The 15,236-nt window shown below is 46.7% G+C and overlaps 1 protein-coding gene across 7 annotated transcripts in view; it reads left to right on the top strand.

Annotated features, from left to right (window-relative positions):
* The window catches only part of NPFFR1 (neuropeptide FF receptor 1), a 660,400-nt gene that overhangs the window by 292,468 nt on the left and 352,696 nt on the right, over positions 1-15,236 (top strand). For 3 of the 7 annotated variants that reach the window (XM_068257825.1, XM_068257824.1, XM_068257826.1), the window contains one exon: positions 7,774-8,079. In XM_068257825.1, coding sequence (XP_068113926.1) covers positions 7,774-8,079 — 306 coding nt within the window. Of the gene's footprint in view, positions 1-1,772; positions 1,859-2,412; positions 2,467-7,490; positions 7,550-7,773; positions 8,080-15,236 lie in introns of those variants that run through there. The other 4 variants (XM_068257827.1, XM_068257821.1, XM_068257823.1 and 1 more) reach the window with 3 other exon arrangements.

Genomic DNA, 15,236 nt, shown 5'->3' with positions numbered 1-15,236 from the left:
CTGCACCTCTGCCCTGGGATTCCAGACCATTCATCACTCCCAGCGGCAGGGCAAAACCTTCCCAGCACTATCAGCGACAGTGAGTAGAGAGTAATGGGGATTGGGGAAGAGCAGACATTAGAAGCATACAGCAGATGCCAGAAGAATACAGCGAGACACAGAACGAGGAGAAGCAGGGAGTACAGCTCTATATGACAGCCATGTGCACAAATAGCTTGGCAAAGGGAGGCAACGCCATGCCGAACAGTCTGCTGATGTCTTTTCCTCCATAATCTCCTGTATCCCCGCCCCTCTGAATTTCCGATTGGCAGAAGCAAAGAGGAGGGCGGGGATACAAAGTGTTGCACTGCCTCCACCTCCTTCATAGACTGAAAGGGGGGGCGGAGGGAAGCTTTGAATGACAGCGGGAAGGGCTGCATTGATTCGCCCACTGCTCTTGTCATAATAGCAAAGCGCCCGCTCTGTCCGTGTCTGTGGCTGCCCCTGCACACACAGATATGCAACTGAGTGATTTCAGAGTAGTGGTGGGCGGCTGCTGACAAATAACGTGACGCTGCATCATTGTGGGGAATGGCATGGGCGGCCATTCGAACACTGTTGCCTGTTTTACCCGCCCCTTCCTTAGCTCCGCCCTAGTCCCAGGCCTACTGGGCCTGCCCACAAATCCGGCCCTGGGCAGGAGCAGGGGCGTAACAATAGACTCTGCAAGGGATGCAGATGCAGGGGGGCCCAGAAGCCACAGGGAGCCCCATCCTGAGACAACTGACAACTAAGGGCATGGAAAAAATGCTTCTTCTATTCTCTGCACAATTGTTCTAATGACTGCATCTGCTCAGCCACTGATAACAAATCAGACTCCCCAAGTGCTGTGTACTGTAGTGATGCTGGAGAAGTCTGCAGAGCCAGTTCTGCTACATCAGAGATGGACAGAGTGAGTGTAATAAGCTGAGGCTGGGAAATCACTCATCTGTCTGTTTTCTGTATGCGTTTTCTGCACAAAATGTGGGCTAAGGGACCCCATCAAAAGTTTTGCAGGGGGGCCCAGTGATTTCTAGTTACGCCACTGGGCAGGAGAATTTACTAAAAGAAAAGAAAAAGTGTAACTGAAAATGTTAGCTACTGGATATACTTGTTATAAATATAGCAGCCTCCGTATCCCTCTCAGGTCAATTGTCCTTTAAGTAGGTTAACTGAGCACTGTTTTGCCTAATGTAACCCATTTATTAATTTATTTTTTTCTCTGTCAGAATCCTCATTGAGGGAGAATTCACACTTGCATGTTTATTAGTGTATGTTTTCTGCATGCAGCAGGCCAGCAACCGACAGTCAACTTACAGCAGCTGCCTTTCTGCAATGGGAATTGCACACGGTGTGCGAAAAAGTACTGCATGCAGCAAATTATTTTTCTCTCATGCGGGAACTGCTCTTATATGAGCAGCTCATTGTTTAGCATGGGCTGTGTCACATCTGAAGCGTTTCTGTATGTAAGGACACAGCTTGCGTTTCCCTCAAGTGTGATCTCTACCTCAGTTTCAGCCTGCAATATACACACACAGATCAGCTGCTTTTACAGGTGCTGAAATCAGATGCTTCAATCAGCTGTTTATGCCTCATGCAAAGGGGAGGGGTTATGATAGAGCAGGCTTGTGAGATGAGAGAGGGCAGCAAGAGGCTGGAGGTGTGCTGAGGTGACTTTGGGACAGGTGCAATCTGTGAGGAAGCTGTGTGGCAACAGGAAAACTAAAAGGGGAACTACAGTATACAAAGGGCATTGAAAGGATTTGTGAAAGGAGTCACAGCATTAAAAGCTTTTAAACAGACTGTGAAGAGATGAAAGAGCATGGCAGCATCAGCTTAGGTAAATAAAGTGAGAACTGAATTGAGGCAAGAGAGAGTTAGAGAGCAAAGCAGTAATTGTGTGCTTCTAAAGCATTTAAAAGGCATCAGTGAGCAGTTATCAGGTATCAGCAAGCAGTTACCAGGCAGCAGTGAGCACTTATCAGGTATCAGCAAGCAGTTACCAGGCAGCAGCAGGCAGTTGTGAGAATTTGAGAGGCATTTCACTGCCTAACAACTGTCTATGGAATAATGGAAAAGAGGCCTAAAGAGACTTTTAAAAATCAATAATGAGTGGAACCACCTTGTTTATTTATTTCACTCAGTAAAGGCCCCATTTACGCTGAAAATCACAGCAATTCTACAAAATTGAGATAATTTTGATGCAATTGTTTTTGTGATTATCACTCAAGTGAATGGGAATCGCTGCCGAAATGTTGCATGCAGCACTTTTAGGCCTCTTTTCCGCGGACAGTTGATAAGCAGCGAAATGCCTCTCAGACTCTCACAACTGCTTGTAGCTGCCTGGTAACTGCTTGCTGAGCACACAGTTCAACTGTCAGTGGAAAAGAGGCCTTAAATATGCAAAGGCAGCCAATATGGACCAAGCCAAAGAGAATAACAAAGCAGGTCCTCTCCATTCTCAAAAGGAAAATATTGTGTAACTTCCCAAGGGGAGGATAAGGGCTCTTTTCCACAGGTGGCTGAACTGCGCACTCAGTGAGCAGTTTACTATGCAGCAGCAAGCAGTTGTGAGAGTTCAACAGTCTTTTTCACTGCCTATCAGCTGCTTGTGGAAAAGGGCCCTAAGGCCTCTTTTTCACAGACTGTTGAACTGTGTGCTCATCAAGCAGTTAGGCCTGGAACCCACTGCAAAACGCAATCGCTAATCGCAAGCGCTAGCGTTTTGTATGAGCAGTTTGTAAGTGATTTCATGAGTGTTTTAGGGAGCGTTTTTAGTGTATTAATTTGCCAGCGGTTGTGTACCAATTAGCGTTTTAAAGACTGATTGGTCCTTTCAATTAATTTTAATTTTGTTAGTGTGCAGTAACTTGAAACGCTTGCAAAACCGCTCCGTGCAGGTTTTGATGAGCGATTACACCAGCGATTATATACTTTACATTGAAGCACAAATGCTAACAAAATGCTACATGTCCTGCGCTTGTGATTTTCCAAATCGCAAACGCTCCTGATTTTCCAAATCGCAAACGCTCCTGTGGAAGTTGCCCCATCCATTAATATTAGCTGAGAGTTTTGGTAAAAAGGCTAGCGTTATCAAGCGCTCCCTAAATGCTCACAAAAGCGCCCTTGTGGGTTCCAGCCCTTACCAGGCGTCAGTGAGCAGTTATCTGTCAGCAGAAAGCAATTACCAGGCAGCAGTGAGCAGTTGTGAGCGTTTGAGAAGCATTTCACTGCCTATAAACAGTCCGTGGAAAGGAGGCCTTAGGGAGAGTCCTATTCACCTTCAGTCAACAGTGCAAGCTGCATGGAAATCCCTCTGTCTTCTGGCTATAACTGGCTATTATGAGTCTAGTTATGCATCTTTCTTCTTCACGTGGTGTTTGCTATGTCTTTTGCAGCATTTTCTTCACTATATAGTTAAGCTAATGCCTTTTGTTCAAAAATGTTCAAATCATATGGTAGCAGGAAAAAGGGGCGCCGGCTGAGGGTGGACGAAAAGGCCGCCACCATAGACTCTAATGCAATTATCGTTAATACAGTAAAAAAAGCAGAAAAATGGGCGCCCGATAAATATCGTTAACAACATTAGAATATTACCGTTTTATAAGTATGTTATCGTTTAAGAAGCTTGCAACGCTATAATTTTTGTCATATTATTGTGTTTATATGTACAGATTTTACATTATCAAATATATTATCGTTTCTATGTGTAAAAGGGTGTTTCTGCAGAGGGAGTGGTTAGGGTTAGGCAACACCCAGGTGGCGGTTAGTTTTAGGCAACACCAGGGGGGGTGGTTAGGGTTAGGCACCACCAGGAGGTGGTTAGAGTTGGGCACCATGGGGGGGAGGGGGGGGTAGTTAGGATTAGGCACCATCACGGGAGGCTTCTGTGTGAGAGTAGGGTTGAATTATGTAACAATTTTATCGTTAATATCTTTTCATTATTATCTCCCGTCTTAAAACTGTATTTATCGTTAACCAAGTTTGAGAACAATATTTATCGTTAAGATTTCATTATCCTCCAGCGCCATTTCATTACCCAGCCAGGCCCTTTTTTCCTGGCACCCTTTTTTTCATGCACACAATCATATACCAAGTCAAAACAAATATTATGGAGACTTGAAGTCTACCTCTTCCTGACTGATAATATAAAATGAAAAAGCTCAGGAGAGTGGACTAGGTATTTAAAAGTACCGTATTTTCCGCCATATAAGACGCACTTTTTCTCCCCCCAAAATAGGGAGAAAAAGTCCCTGCGTCTTATACGGCAAAGGCAGGGAATCCCCAACTTGCGAACGCCCGCCGATATGAACCGCCGACCCGACGCCATTGGGGATTCCCTGCCTGTGTGTGCGCTCGCTGTGCCTGGCTCCCCTGCGTGCTTAAGGTGTCCCCCTCTAATTTCCTCCTGCCCCCTCCATGTGCGCATCTCCCCAATGCCCGCCCCCACCTCCCCCCCCCCCCCCCCGCGCGCGTGTCTCCGATATCCTCCGATGTAAAGCCTTCCTCTCTCCGGGTCTGCAGCTGCAGCGGCTTACCTCCTATATGCCGCCGGGAAGACTGCAGACACCCGGCTACTCCATGTGTTCCCTCTACTGCGCGGCTTGTACTGATTGCGTCATCAGTACAAGCCGCGCAGTAGAGGGAACACATGGAGTAGCCGGGTGTCTGCAGTCTTCCCGGCGGCATATAGGAGGTAAGCCGCTGCAGCTGCAGACCCGGAGGGAGGAAGGCTTTACATCGGAGGATATCGGAGACACGCGCGTGGGGGTGGGGCGGGCACCGGGGAGATGCACACATGGATGGAGGGGGCAGGAGGAAATTAGAGGTGGACACCACGCAGGGGAGCCAGGCACATGCCACAAGGGGCAAACGAGACTGATGAGAGGGACACAGGAGGACACATGGGGAGGACACAGACTGACACAGGAGGACACATGGGGAGGACACAGACTGACACAGGACGACACATGGGGAGAGGGACACAGGAGGACACATGGGGAGGGGGACACAGGAGGACACATGGAGAGGACACAGACTGACACAGGACGACACATGGGGAGAGGGACACAGACTGACACAGGAGGACACATGGGGAGAAGGACATAGACTGACACAGGAGGATACATGGGGAGACTGACACAGGAGGACACATGGGGAGAGGTGCACAGGAGGACACATGGGGAGACTGACCCAGGAGGACACATGGGGAGACTGACCCAGGAGGACACATGGGGAGACTGACCCAGGAGGACACATGGGGAGAGGTGCACAGGAGGACACATGGGGAGACTGACCCAGGAGGACACATGGGGAGACTGACCCAGGAGGACACATGGGGAGAAGGGGCAGTCAGGACACGTGGGAGACAGGTAGACAAGGTGCACATGGGGAGAAGGGACACACAGGACACATATGGGAGACAGGACACATGGGGAGACGGACACAGGAGGACATATGGGGAGAAGAGGCAGTCAGGACACATGGGGGAAACAGGACACAGAGGGAGACAGGCAGACAGGGTACACATGGGGAGACAGGCAGACAGGTACTCATGGGGAGAAGGGGCACACTGGACACATAGAAAAACACATGGGGCATACAGCAGGACAGATGGGGCACACAGGAAGAGACATGAGGTACACAGGAGCACACAACATGTACAAGACGCTCCTGGAATATGGACGCACCAGGTTTAGTATTTTTTTCCTGGTTTTTGCCCTCTAAATTTGGGTGCGTCTTATATTCCGGAGCGTCTTATACGGCGCGAAATACGGTACTCATCTGTTGTTATAGTGCAGCGATTTGAAGGTATGTGTACACTTTCTGCAGACATGACTTAAAACTAATTCTTGATAGGAATCAATGCTTATTTCCTATGAGCTTTTTCTGGATTTAGGCTGGTTTCACAGTGGGAAGTTAAAGTCCCACGTTACAGCAGCCAGTAACGCAGCCTAACTCACAGCACTGTAAAATCAATTGTGCTGTTCACAGTGCCCACGTTGCGTTACATTGTAACGCAGCACGTTTAAACAAAGTGCTGCATGCTGTACATTATACTGGGCTAAGCAGCGTTAGACTGCTTGCACATGCTCCGAATCCTTAAAAAGATCCGGACTTCCTATCACTAACCTGGAGCAGCTGCTTTGAGAGCTGCATAACACGGCTCAATCTGACGTCCAACTTCAACACCACCATACGTTGCATTGGGGGTACGTTATGCGACCATAACGCCCCCTAAAATGCAACGTCTTGGTGTGTAAGTAGCCTAAATAATGGTTATTTCAATTTCATCTTAAAAATAACTAGTAATTAGCACACATTTTGCATAATTGTAACTATGCATCGTAATTCTCAATTATGATGCCAAATCATAATGCTAAATTTTAGAAAAAAAATGTAATTTCATTTGGAACCATAATTAGGATCCATAAATTCTCAATTAGGGGTATTTTTGCATAACTTTTTTTTTTTCAAAGGAAAAGTTTTGAAAACTTGGTAAAATGTCACTTTGCATTTAAAAAAACATTTTTCCTTTGAAATTTTAAAATCAATATTCTCAAAAACCAAAATGTTTATTTAAAAAACAAAAACTAGATAGATTGATATATTGACTTGTTCCCACTATTTCCCCTAACATACTTAGCAATTTTGCTGTTGATAACATGTATAGGGGCTTTGCTATTAACCGCTAAAGTTTAGAAATGAATTTATGCAAAATCAATTGAATTTCCAAATCATAATTACGTGTGGCCATAGTAAAATGTTATGTGAAATCATAATTAGCAGATTACAGTCATCACTACCAATAACAAAAAGGAAAAAGAAAAAAATAGAAGGGTTTATAGGGTGAAGCATGAAAAAAAGGGCGCCGCCATAGGTGCCTATTATAAAGGCCGCGATTAGCAGCAAGGAAAGAAAATTTGGGTGCATGGCAGTAGCCGTTATCCTTATTTTATAATGGCAATATAGGGCAAACAAGTACATTTCAGCACCTGCAGGTGCAGATTAGCGGTAGTGATTGAAAATATCGGTACCCGCTCCTCTCCATGCCCACTATGCAATGCCGATATTTTCATTTCCGCAAGCCCCAGCACTAGGCATTCTATTGGGCAGCGATATTTGCAATCATTGCCGCTAATTGGCACCTGCAGGTGCCAAAATGTACCTTGTTTGCTGCACATCGCGGCTTTCCACTATAAGGGGGGTTTAGGGTTGGGCACCACCATGGATTGTTCTCAGGGTAAGGCACCACGGGGGGGATGCTGGGGTAAGTCACCACGAGGGGGGTAAATATAACTGATATTTAACTATCGGAATTCAGTAGTAGAATATCACTAATCTTAGCAATTTTTTACTAGCCCCTGTACCCTTTTTCCAGTTGCCTTTTTTTTTCACATGCATGCTTGTAGGGTGCACTGCTGAATACTAATGGCTGTTTTTGGGATTCCATTGGAAGCTCTGCGGAAGGTCATCTGATGACAATGTTTGATGTTTTGTAAGAAAAAAAAGGATTTTGCACAGGCTGAAGGTAATACTTTACTAGAGTTACAAGAAATACGTTTTGTAGGATTGATATTATGCAGCAACAAAGTTATCCTGGGATTGTTTTATGTGATAAGCAATTCTGAGCTCTGCTACAGATAAACGTACAAAATGTGTAATGCTGTTTTGAAAAAGTTGTTGGACCAATACGAAACCTAGGGGACTCAGCATGCTAATTCATTTCCCTTTCATTTTTCTTTCCTTTCTTAGGTCCCTTCGTGCCACCTTTTAACATCAGCTCCCTAGGATTTGGGAACAAGTCTCATATCTCTAGAGAAAATTTGACATTCTCCTTCTACTATCAGCACTCTTCATTCATAGCTGCCATGTTTATCCTAGCCTACACTTTTATCTTTCTCATGTGTATGATTGGCAACATGTTGGTGTGCTTCATCGTACTCAAGAACCGGCAGATGCGTACAGTGACCAACATGTTTATTCTCAACCTTGCTGTCAGCGACTTATTGGTCGGGATTTTCTGCATGCCAACTACTTTGGTGGACAACCTTATTACTGGTGAGTGATTTTGTAGAATGAAATAAATTAATACAGTTTTTTTTTCAAAATATCAGGCCATCCCAGTCAATCGTATGGTGTCTAGATCTTTCTGTCTAGTAAAAGCTAATCCATAAACCTATTTCAAGGATGCATACATTTTTGTGTAAAGAAAAAAAATCCTTCTGAAATTAAGCACAATAAGCTGTGAGTGCTAAAAAAGGATGCAGGTGGACTATACAGACTCTACTAAAAGAGATTGTTGTCTAAGCTTGTTTTGAGTCATGTACTATGGCCTCAATTCACTAAGATCATGCTGGAGATAATAAGGCAAGAGAAAACTTACCTCCACCAGTGAGAGAGTTATCTTATCTCGTCATTCCTTACGTTACCTCCTCTGTAGTTAATTTACCTCCTCTGTAGTTAATTTACCTCCTCTGTAGTTATTTTCACATGCAGTTAATTAACAGCCTGTCTTTAACTCTGGAGTTATTTTAAGGATTGAAGAGTTAACTTAAAGTTAACTTAAAGACAGAAGAGTTAACTTTAGGTTTGCCTGAGGTCAAATGTTTCCTGAATACTATCATGCCTTATCACCATGGTAACAACTCTAGAAGAGTTATTAAAGACAGGAGATAATTTTAGTGAATTGAGGCCTATGTCTGGAAAAGTATAGATGGCTGCAGACAGTAAAACAAGCTCAATATTCTATACTACAAAATAAGTTGAATAGTACCAACCTACACTTTATGAATTTTTTATTGAAAGTTTACCTTTCTTTAAAGCGTTTTTAAACTCCGACAAAATATTCAATACAAATGTGTTTTCCTACTTTTTATAACCTATACACTTATCATATTTGCTTTTGTGCACAAGTATTATTATTAATTTAGAAATTATAAGTTCCCAAAGTTCATGTTTATTTACTTTGAAAGCTGCTGGTGCATTTTATTCATAACTGTTGTATTTCTCTTTTAAATGCACCCAGCAATGATTTCTGAGCAGTGTTTCAGTTCAGGACACATTAGCAGAATTTTCTGCACAGTCCGAGAAGATTTACTTAATTGTATCAAGTAAAGAATGTGAGATAAGCTTATCACCAGTTCAGATGCAGGCTGACCCTGCAGGAGAAAGTCAGTCCAGTGATTTAACCCTTTGAATGCTGTTTAAAAAAAAAAAAATTGTGTTAGTATATTATATGCTGTAAATAATCTTTTAGAGCAAAGAAGAAATGCTGCGTTTCATTCCACTTTAATAAAGTACAGGACCTAATAGCAGCTGCTGTCTGACTGTCACTGAATGAAATCAAGCTAACTAACTAATAAACAATAGAACAATAGTGTAGTGAAAGTATTAATCACTGAAAACCTTAAGGTTTATTACTGTATACAGCACTTGCTAGGCCAGCAGAACTGGAGCATGTCTCTCTGTGAGCAGTCACAAGCAAGGACGAGATTTCTCATCATGGCACCCCTCCTTAATATATGGGGGGGCTCGCCAGGGTTCCCTTCTGTGATTGGGTGCTAGGGCTTAGGCTGGGAGCCTTCTGATTGGCTCAATGAGGTCAGGAGGGGCTGGCCAGGGTTCCCTTCTGTGATTGGTTGCTAGGGCTTAGGCTGGGAGCCCTCTGAGTGGCTCAATGACGTCATGGACGTCCTCTCCTTAGTTACAGTATCTAGATTCGTATATCCAACCGGATATCCGAATCAGATCAGTTTCTTTTGGCAGAGGTTGCAGATGGCATTGCTGGTATCAGAGGCACACAATCAAGCAAAAATGCTACACTGGTTAATTTTGGAATGTCAGCATTCGGGTGGTGACAACAGCAGGCCTTGAAGGGCGTGTTGGCTGGATAACCCCAAGTGTATCACTAAATGCATTATGTGTGAATAACTCCTCTGACTCATCAAGTGGAGCAGTTGTGTTGCTAGTTGTAGTGTTAAGTTTTTGTGGGAAAGCAGAAGCAGAGCAGGTGTGTCAACGAGGTTCTGGGCTCTATGTATGCAGTGTCACCCACAAAGACAGCTATGCTTTAGTAAGTTAAATCGCATATGCAGTCAGGGGCGCCTTTAGGCAAAGGCAGTACAGTGCCTGGAGTGCCATTGGTCCTGAGGGGCACCTTGTTGCTGGATTAAGCCCCACCCCAAAATTAAGCCCCGCCTCTGCGGTGTTCTATTACTTGCTTCTGCTGCATCTACTTAGCGTAAGTTAAGGGCAGCTGCCACCTCTGTGCCTTGTGAGATCCTTCTTTAACCCTTTGTGCCTCCTTCTGACCTCTTTTGTGCCTCCTTCTGGCCCTCATGCCTTCTTCTGTCCCCCTGTACCTCCCGCTGCCCCTCTGTGTACCTCCTTCTGTCCTTCTGTCCTTCTGTGCCTCCTTCTGTCCTGTGCGTCTCATTCTGTCCCCCATTGTGCCTCATTCTGTCCCTCTGTGTGCCTCCTTCTGTCCCCTTGTGGCTCCTCCTGTCATTACCGCATTACATGTATTTCCTGGTAAAATGCTGCGACATTACGATTATTTCCTGGTGAAACGTTGCAGCATTACAATTATTTTCATAGAGGGGGGCTCCATGGGGGCGCCACAGGTTTTCTCGCCTGGAGTGACAAATTGGCTAGAAGCACCCCTGTATGCAGTGAAAAGATATACAATGGTATGGTAATACAGTGTGGGACTACAAATCCCAGCTAGCCTGGCTGGCAACTGTCTGTGGGCTCTATGTATATGCAGTGTCCCACACAAAGACAGCTATGCTTTAGTAAGTAAGTCTGTGGACACACACACATGCACACGCACACGCAAACACACACGCTATTTGTGGGGTGCTTTCAGCAACAAGATTGAGCGAGGAGCAAGCTAACAGCCTAACTAACGTTTTCCCTAGCTCCAGCAAGCTCTGTCCCTTCCTCTCACTATAGCAAGATCAGAAGAGCGAGAACATGGCCGATGCTTTTATAGGGGGGGCGGGGGTCCAGGAGGGAGTGCAGCCTGATTGGCTGCCATGTGTCTGCTGACTGATGTACAGGATCAAGGTTTAGTAGAGGATCAAAGTTTAGCCCAATGACAAAGTATAGGAGGCGGGTTGAACGCGCTATGTGTCTGCAATCCGCCGCGGACGCGGGTAGCTGATATCCGCGTGAATTATCCGCCTGGCAAATCGTTCAGGCCATCTCTAGTCAGGATGATACCAGTTAAGTTACTCAATAAGTGGTATCAAAAGAAGTGTACTTTTACTTGCGCTAGTCTACTAAACACTGGCCCTTCAATTGTCGAAATATGTTCCAGGTGCTCTCTCCCAATGTTGGGTGGTGCCAGTTGTCTGTGTAGGAAAGTAAGGGGAGAGGGAGCGCTCCAATGGTGCATTAACACTTTTATTAATAAAACATGCAAATAATTTTGCACTTACAAACTTTTAAAGTAAAAGATCACATTCGGAAGCCGCCAACGAGCTCTCTCGCAGCCCCTGAGCTTGGCCAGAGCTAACAGGAGCTGTAGTAGTCAAGGAGAAGCGAACAGGATGGGTCCTCCTCACAGCATGCCATTTGATGTCACAGCGTGCCATCTGATGTCACTACGTTTTTCAGCACTTTACCAATGACCCGAAGAAGGCGTGTTAAAGTGCCGACTACCACCACTCCTTTTAGCTCTGGCCAAGCTCAGGGGCTGCAAGAGAGCTTGTTGGCGGCTTCCAAATGCGATCTTCTACTTCAAAAGTTTGTACGTGCAAAATTATTTGAGTGTTTTATTAATAAAAGTGTTAACCTGCTGGGCGGTATGGACGAGCTCAGCTCGTCCCATCGCCGCCGGAGGCTGCCGCTCAGGCCCTGCTGGGCCGATTTTGATAAAAAGGTGCACATGCAGCCGGCACTTTGCCAGCCGCGTGTGCTACCTGATCGCCGCCACAGTGCGGCGATGCGCCACGTGCAGCGGCGAAAGAGGGTCCCCCCCCCCAGCCGCATGAGCCCAGCGCAGCCGGACCAAACAGTTCTGGCAAGTGCTAAGGGCTGGATCGGAGGCGGCTGACGTCAGGACGTTGGTTGACGTCCATGACGTCACTCCGCTCGTCGCCATGGCGACGAGGAAAGCAACACAAGAAGGGCCACTCTTCACGGCCCTTCTTGTTACTTCTGATCGCCGGAGGAGATCAGAAGTACACGTCAGGAGCGCCCTCTAGTGGGCTTTCATGCAGCCAACTTTCAGTTGGCTGCATGCAATAGTTTTTTTTTTTTTAATTAAAAAAAAAAAAACGTCCGGTCGCCAGCCTGGCGATCTTAATAGAACGCCAGGCTGGTTAATGCACCATTGGAGCGCTCCCTCTCCCCTTGCTTTCCAATAAATGGTATCATCCTGATTCAAAACTTATTGTAAAAACAGAAGGAATAATCAGGGGTGTCGCTAGAAATCACTGGGCCCCCCTGTGAAAATGTAAATGGGCCCGTTCAGGGCCGTTTTGGGGTTAGGAGGTGTCGCAGCATGAGGGGAAAGCATAGCTACTACATCGGAGGGGAGGGGGGGGCCACTTCCCCCTCCCTCACCTTGGGCTCTCCCCTCAGCGCACAAAATGCAACCAGATTGTTGGCAGATTTCCCCACAAATTGCAATCAGATTGTCGCCAGATTTCCCCACAAAATGCAGTATATGTAGTTAGGTCTATAGTGGGCTAACATTAATTACCTGGAGGGAGGGTGGTTGGGCAGGCTGGCACACTATTTGTGGTGCAGGCACTGCACTGCGTAGGCAGTTAGGTAGCTGGGTGGGAGGGTAGGCAGATAGGTAGCCGGGTGGGTAGTTAGGTAGCCGGGTGGGTAGTTAGGTAGCCGGGTGGGAAGTTAGGCAGCTGGGTGGCAGGGTGGGCAGTTAGGTAGCTGGGTGGCAGGGTGGGCAGGTAGGTAGCTGGGTGGGCAGTTAGGTAGCTGGGTGGCAGGGTAGGCAGATAGGTAGCAGGGTAGGCAGATAGGTAGCTGGGTGGCAGAGTGGGCAGATAGGTAGCTGGGTGGCAGGGTGGGCAGTTAGGTAGCTGGGTGGCAGGGTGAGCAGTTAGGTAGCTGGGTGGCAGGGTGGGCAGTTAGGTAGCTGGGTGGCAGGGTAGGCAGTTAGGTAGCTGGGTGGCAGGGTAGGCAGTTAGGTAGCTGGGTGGCAGGGTAGGCAGTTAGGTAGCTGGGTGGCAGGGTAGGCATTTAGGTAGCTGGGTGGCAGGGTAGGCAGTTAGGTAGCCGGGTGGGAGGGTGAGCAGTTAGGTAGCCAGGTGGGAGGGTAGTTAGCCAAGTAGTTAGTGGGGTCGGGGCCCGACTCCTATCCCCCCAGCCTCACCTGGGATCCCCCCTCCTTCCATCAGCGGCGAGAGAGCGGCATATACAGGAAGCTCCGGCAAGGTAATCAGCCGCTAGAGGTTCAGCTGCCTCCCGGGCTACGGTGTCTCCTCTCTGTATTGCTGCTCACAATAAACCAGGAAGCGGTGCGAGCAGCAATACAGAGGAGACAGTGTAGCCCGGAGGCAGCTGAACCTCTAGCAGCTGATTACCCCGCCGGAGCTTCCTGTATATGCCGCACCTCCCGCCGCTGATAAAAGGAGGGGGGACCCCAGGTGAGGCGAGGGAGAAGTCCTCTCAGCTGCGGGCCCCTGTGATGTAGGGCTGCCATGGGGCCCCATAGCAACGCTATGGCTGCTATCCCCATTGCTACGCCCTTGCGTGGAGGTCCAATCTCTAAGTGCCACACGCTACTTCCTGATAAACAGGAAGTAGCATCAGACGCTTAGAGATCGGAACCTCCGGCGGTGGAACGCATGGAGGTGTGTCTGTGCTCCTGCCCGCCACTGCTGCCACCTATGAATGCTGGAGGGGGAGCGCTGAGGGGAGAGCCCAAGGGGAAGAAGGGGGGGGGGTGGCCCCCCTTTCCATTGATGTTGGTTGCCATGCTCTCCCCTCATGCTGCGACCCCTCCTGCCCCCTAGGCAGGCCCCAGAGGGGTCCTGGGACCCCTGTAGCTGCATGGCTTGCAGCCCCTATTGTTACGCCACTGGGAATAATGACACACAGGATTTTGAATGAGCTACTAAGTTTATACACATACTAAGCAATCCACTATCAAGTTAACAGAGATGCTCCATCTACTTATAATCAAGCTATCTGTCTATAAGCTGCCTAAAATCACCTGAAAGCTTAGGATTTCTCTACAATCCTCTTCCCACGGTTTCTGAAATAATGCATTATGGATAAAACTTTTTGTACATGTGGAAATTATATGACTTGCAATTACTTAGATTCAGGGCACAGATGCTGTAATTTGTTATACATTTTCAGCAGAAGACGTTTAGTTCCTTTTGTCCCACTACAAAAAAAATAATGGTAGCTTTGATTTCCCATAAATTAATCAAGTTCCCTGTATTGGTTGGAACAGGAAGAAAGTCCTCACTGTGTTTTCCTCGCTCTAGAGGCAGTTTTATGAATATCTCCATGGGGAGAAGCCGAATTGAACTTCTCAAATATATAATACTTTAGATTTGAATAATGGATATTATTCTGATTTCAGTTCTCAATTTGGTAACTTCCTACCTCATGGACAGCAGAGAGTCACTGATATGATTGCTTCAATCAGATATCAAAAAACATTCCAAGACGTCTGTTTTTTTTTTTTTTTTTTTTTTTTTTTGGGGGGGGGGGGGGGAGGTACTTGCATTTTATCCCATCTGGAAAATTTAGCAGCTTTTAGTTAAATTTCTGTTTGCTCCCCCAGTAAGATCTGACCATTTTTGGTAGGCTGAAAGGCTTTCTGTTGCACCGGGTCCCGAGTCGGTATGATGCTCCGTTCCCAAGTTATGGGGTTTTGAAGGAGGGGTGTCCCATGAACTTGGCCACAGAAAGTGCAATTACAGAGGTACGGGACAAACCCGACATGATAAGCACCACACCCGGTAGGTCGTCTTCTTCTTTTGCAGTAAAATCTTCAAAACGTATGTCAAGTGCCCTGAGTCTCTCATTACAGATGAAGGAGCAATGCAGCTATGCACCCTCGTCTCCTCTCTGTCTTACTGGCATGGGCAGGAGACTCCATTCCAAAGTGCAGGGAACACCTGTCCCCCATACCCCCCTAACCTGGAAATGTGCCATTGCATTGACTCGGGACCCAGTGCATAGGAAAGCTGGGACTTTCAGCTTTTCAAAAATGGTTAGTCCTGGCT

Source organism: Hyperolius riggenbachi, chromosome 10 (assembly GCF_040937935.1).
Source record: "Hyperolius riggenbachi isolate aHypRig1 chromosome 10, aHypRig1.pri, whole genome shotgun sequence".
NCBI classification, from domain to species: Eukaryota; Metazoa; Chordata; class Amphibia; order Anura; family Hyperoliidae; genus Hyperolius; species Hyperolius riggenbachi.
The sequence above is the reverse complement of the archived record's forward strand: the minus strand, read 5'-3'. Positions and strand labels throughout refer to the sequence as shown.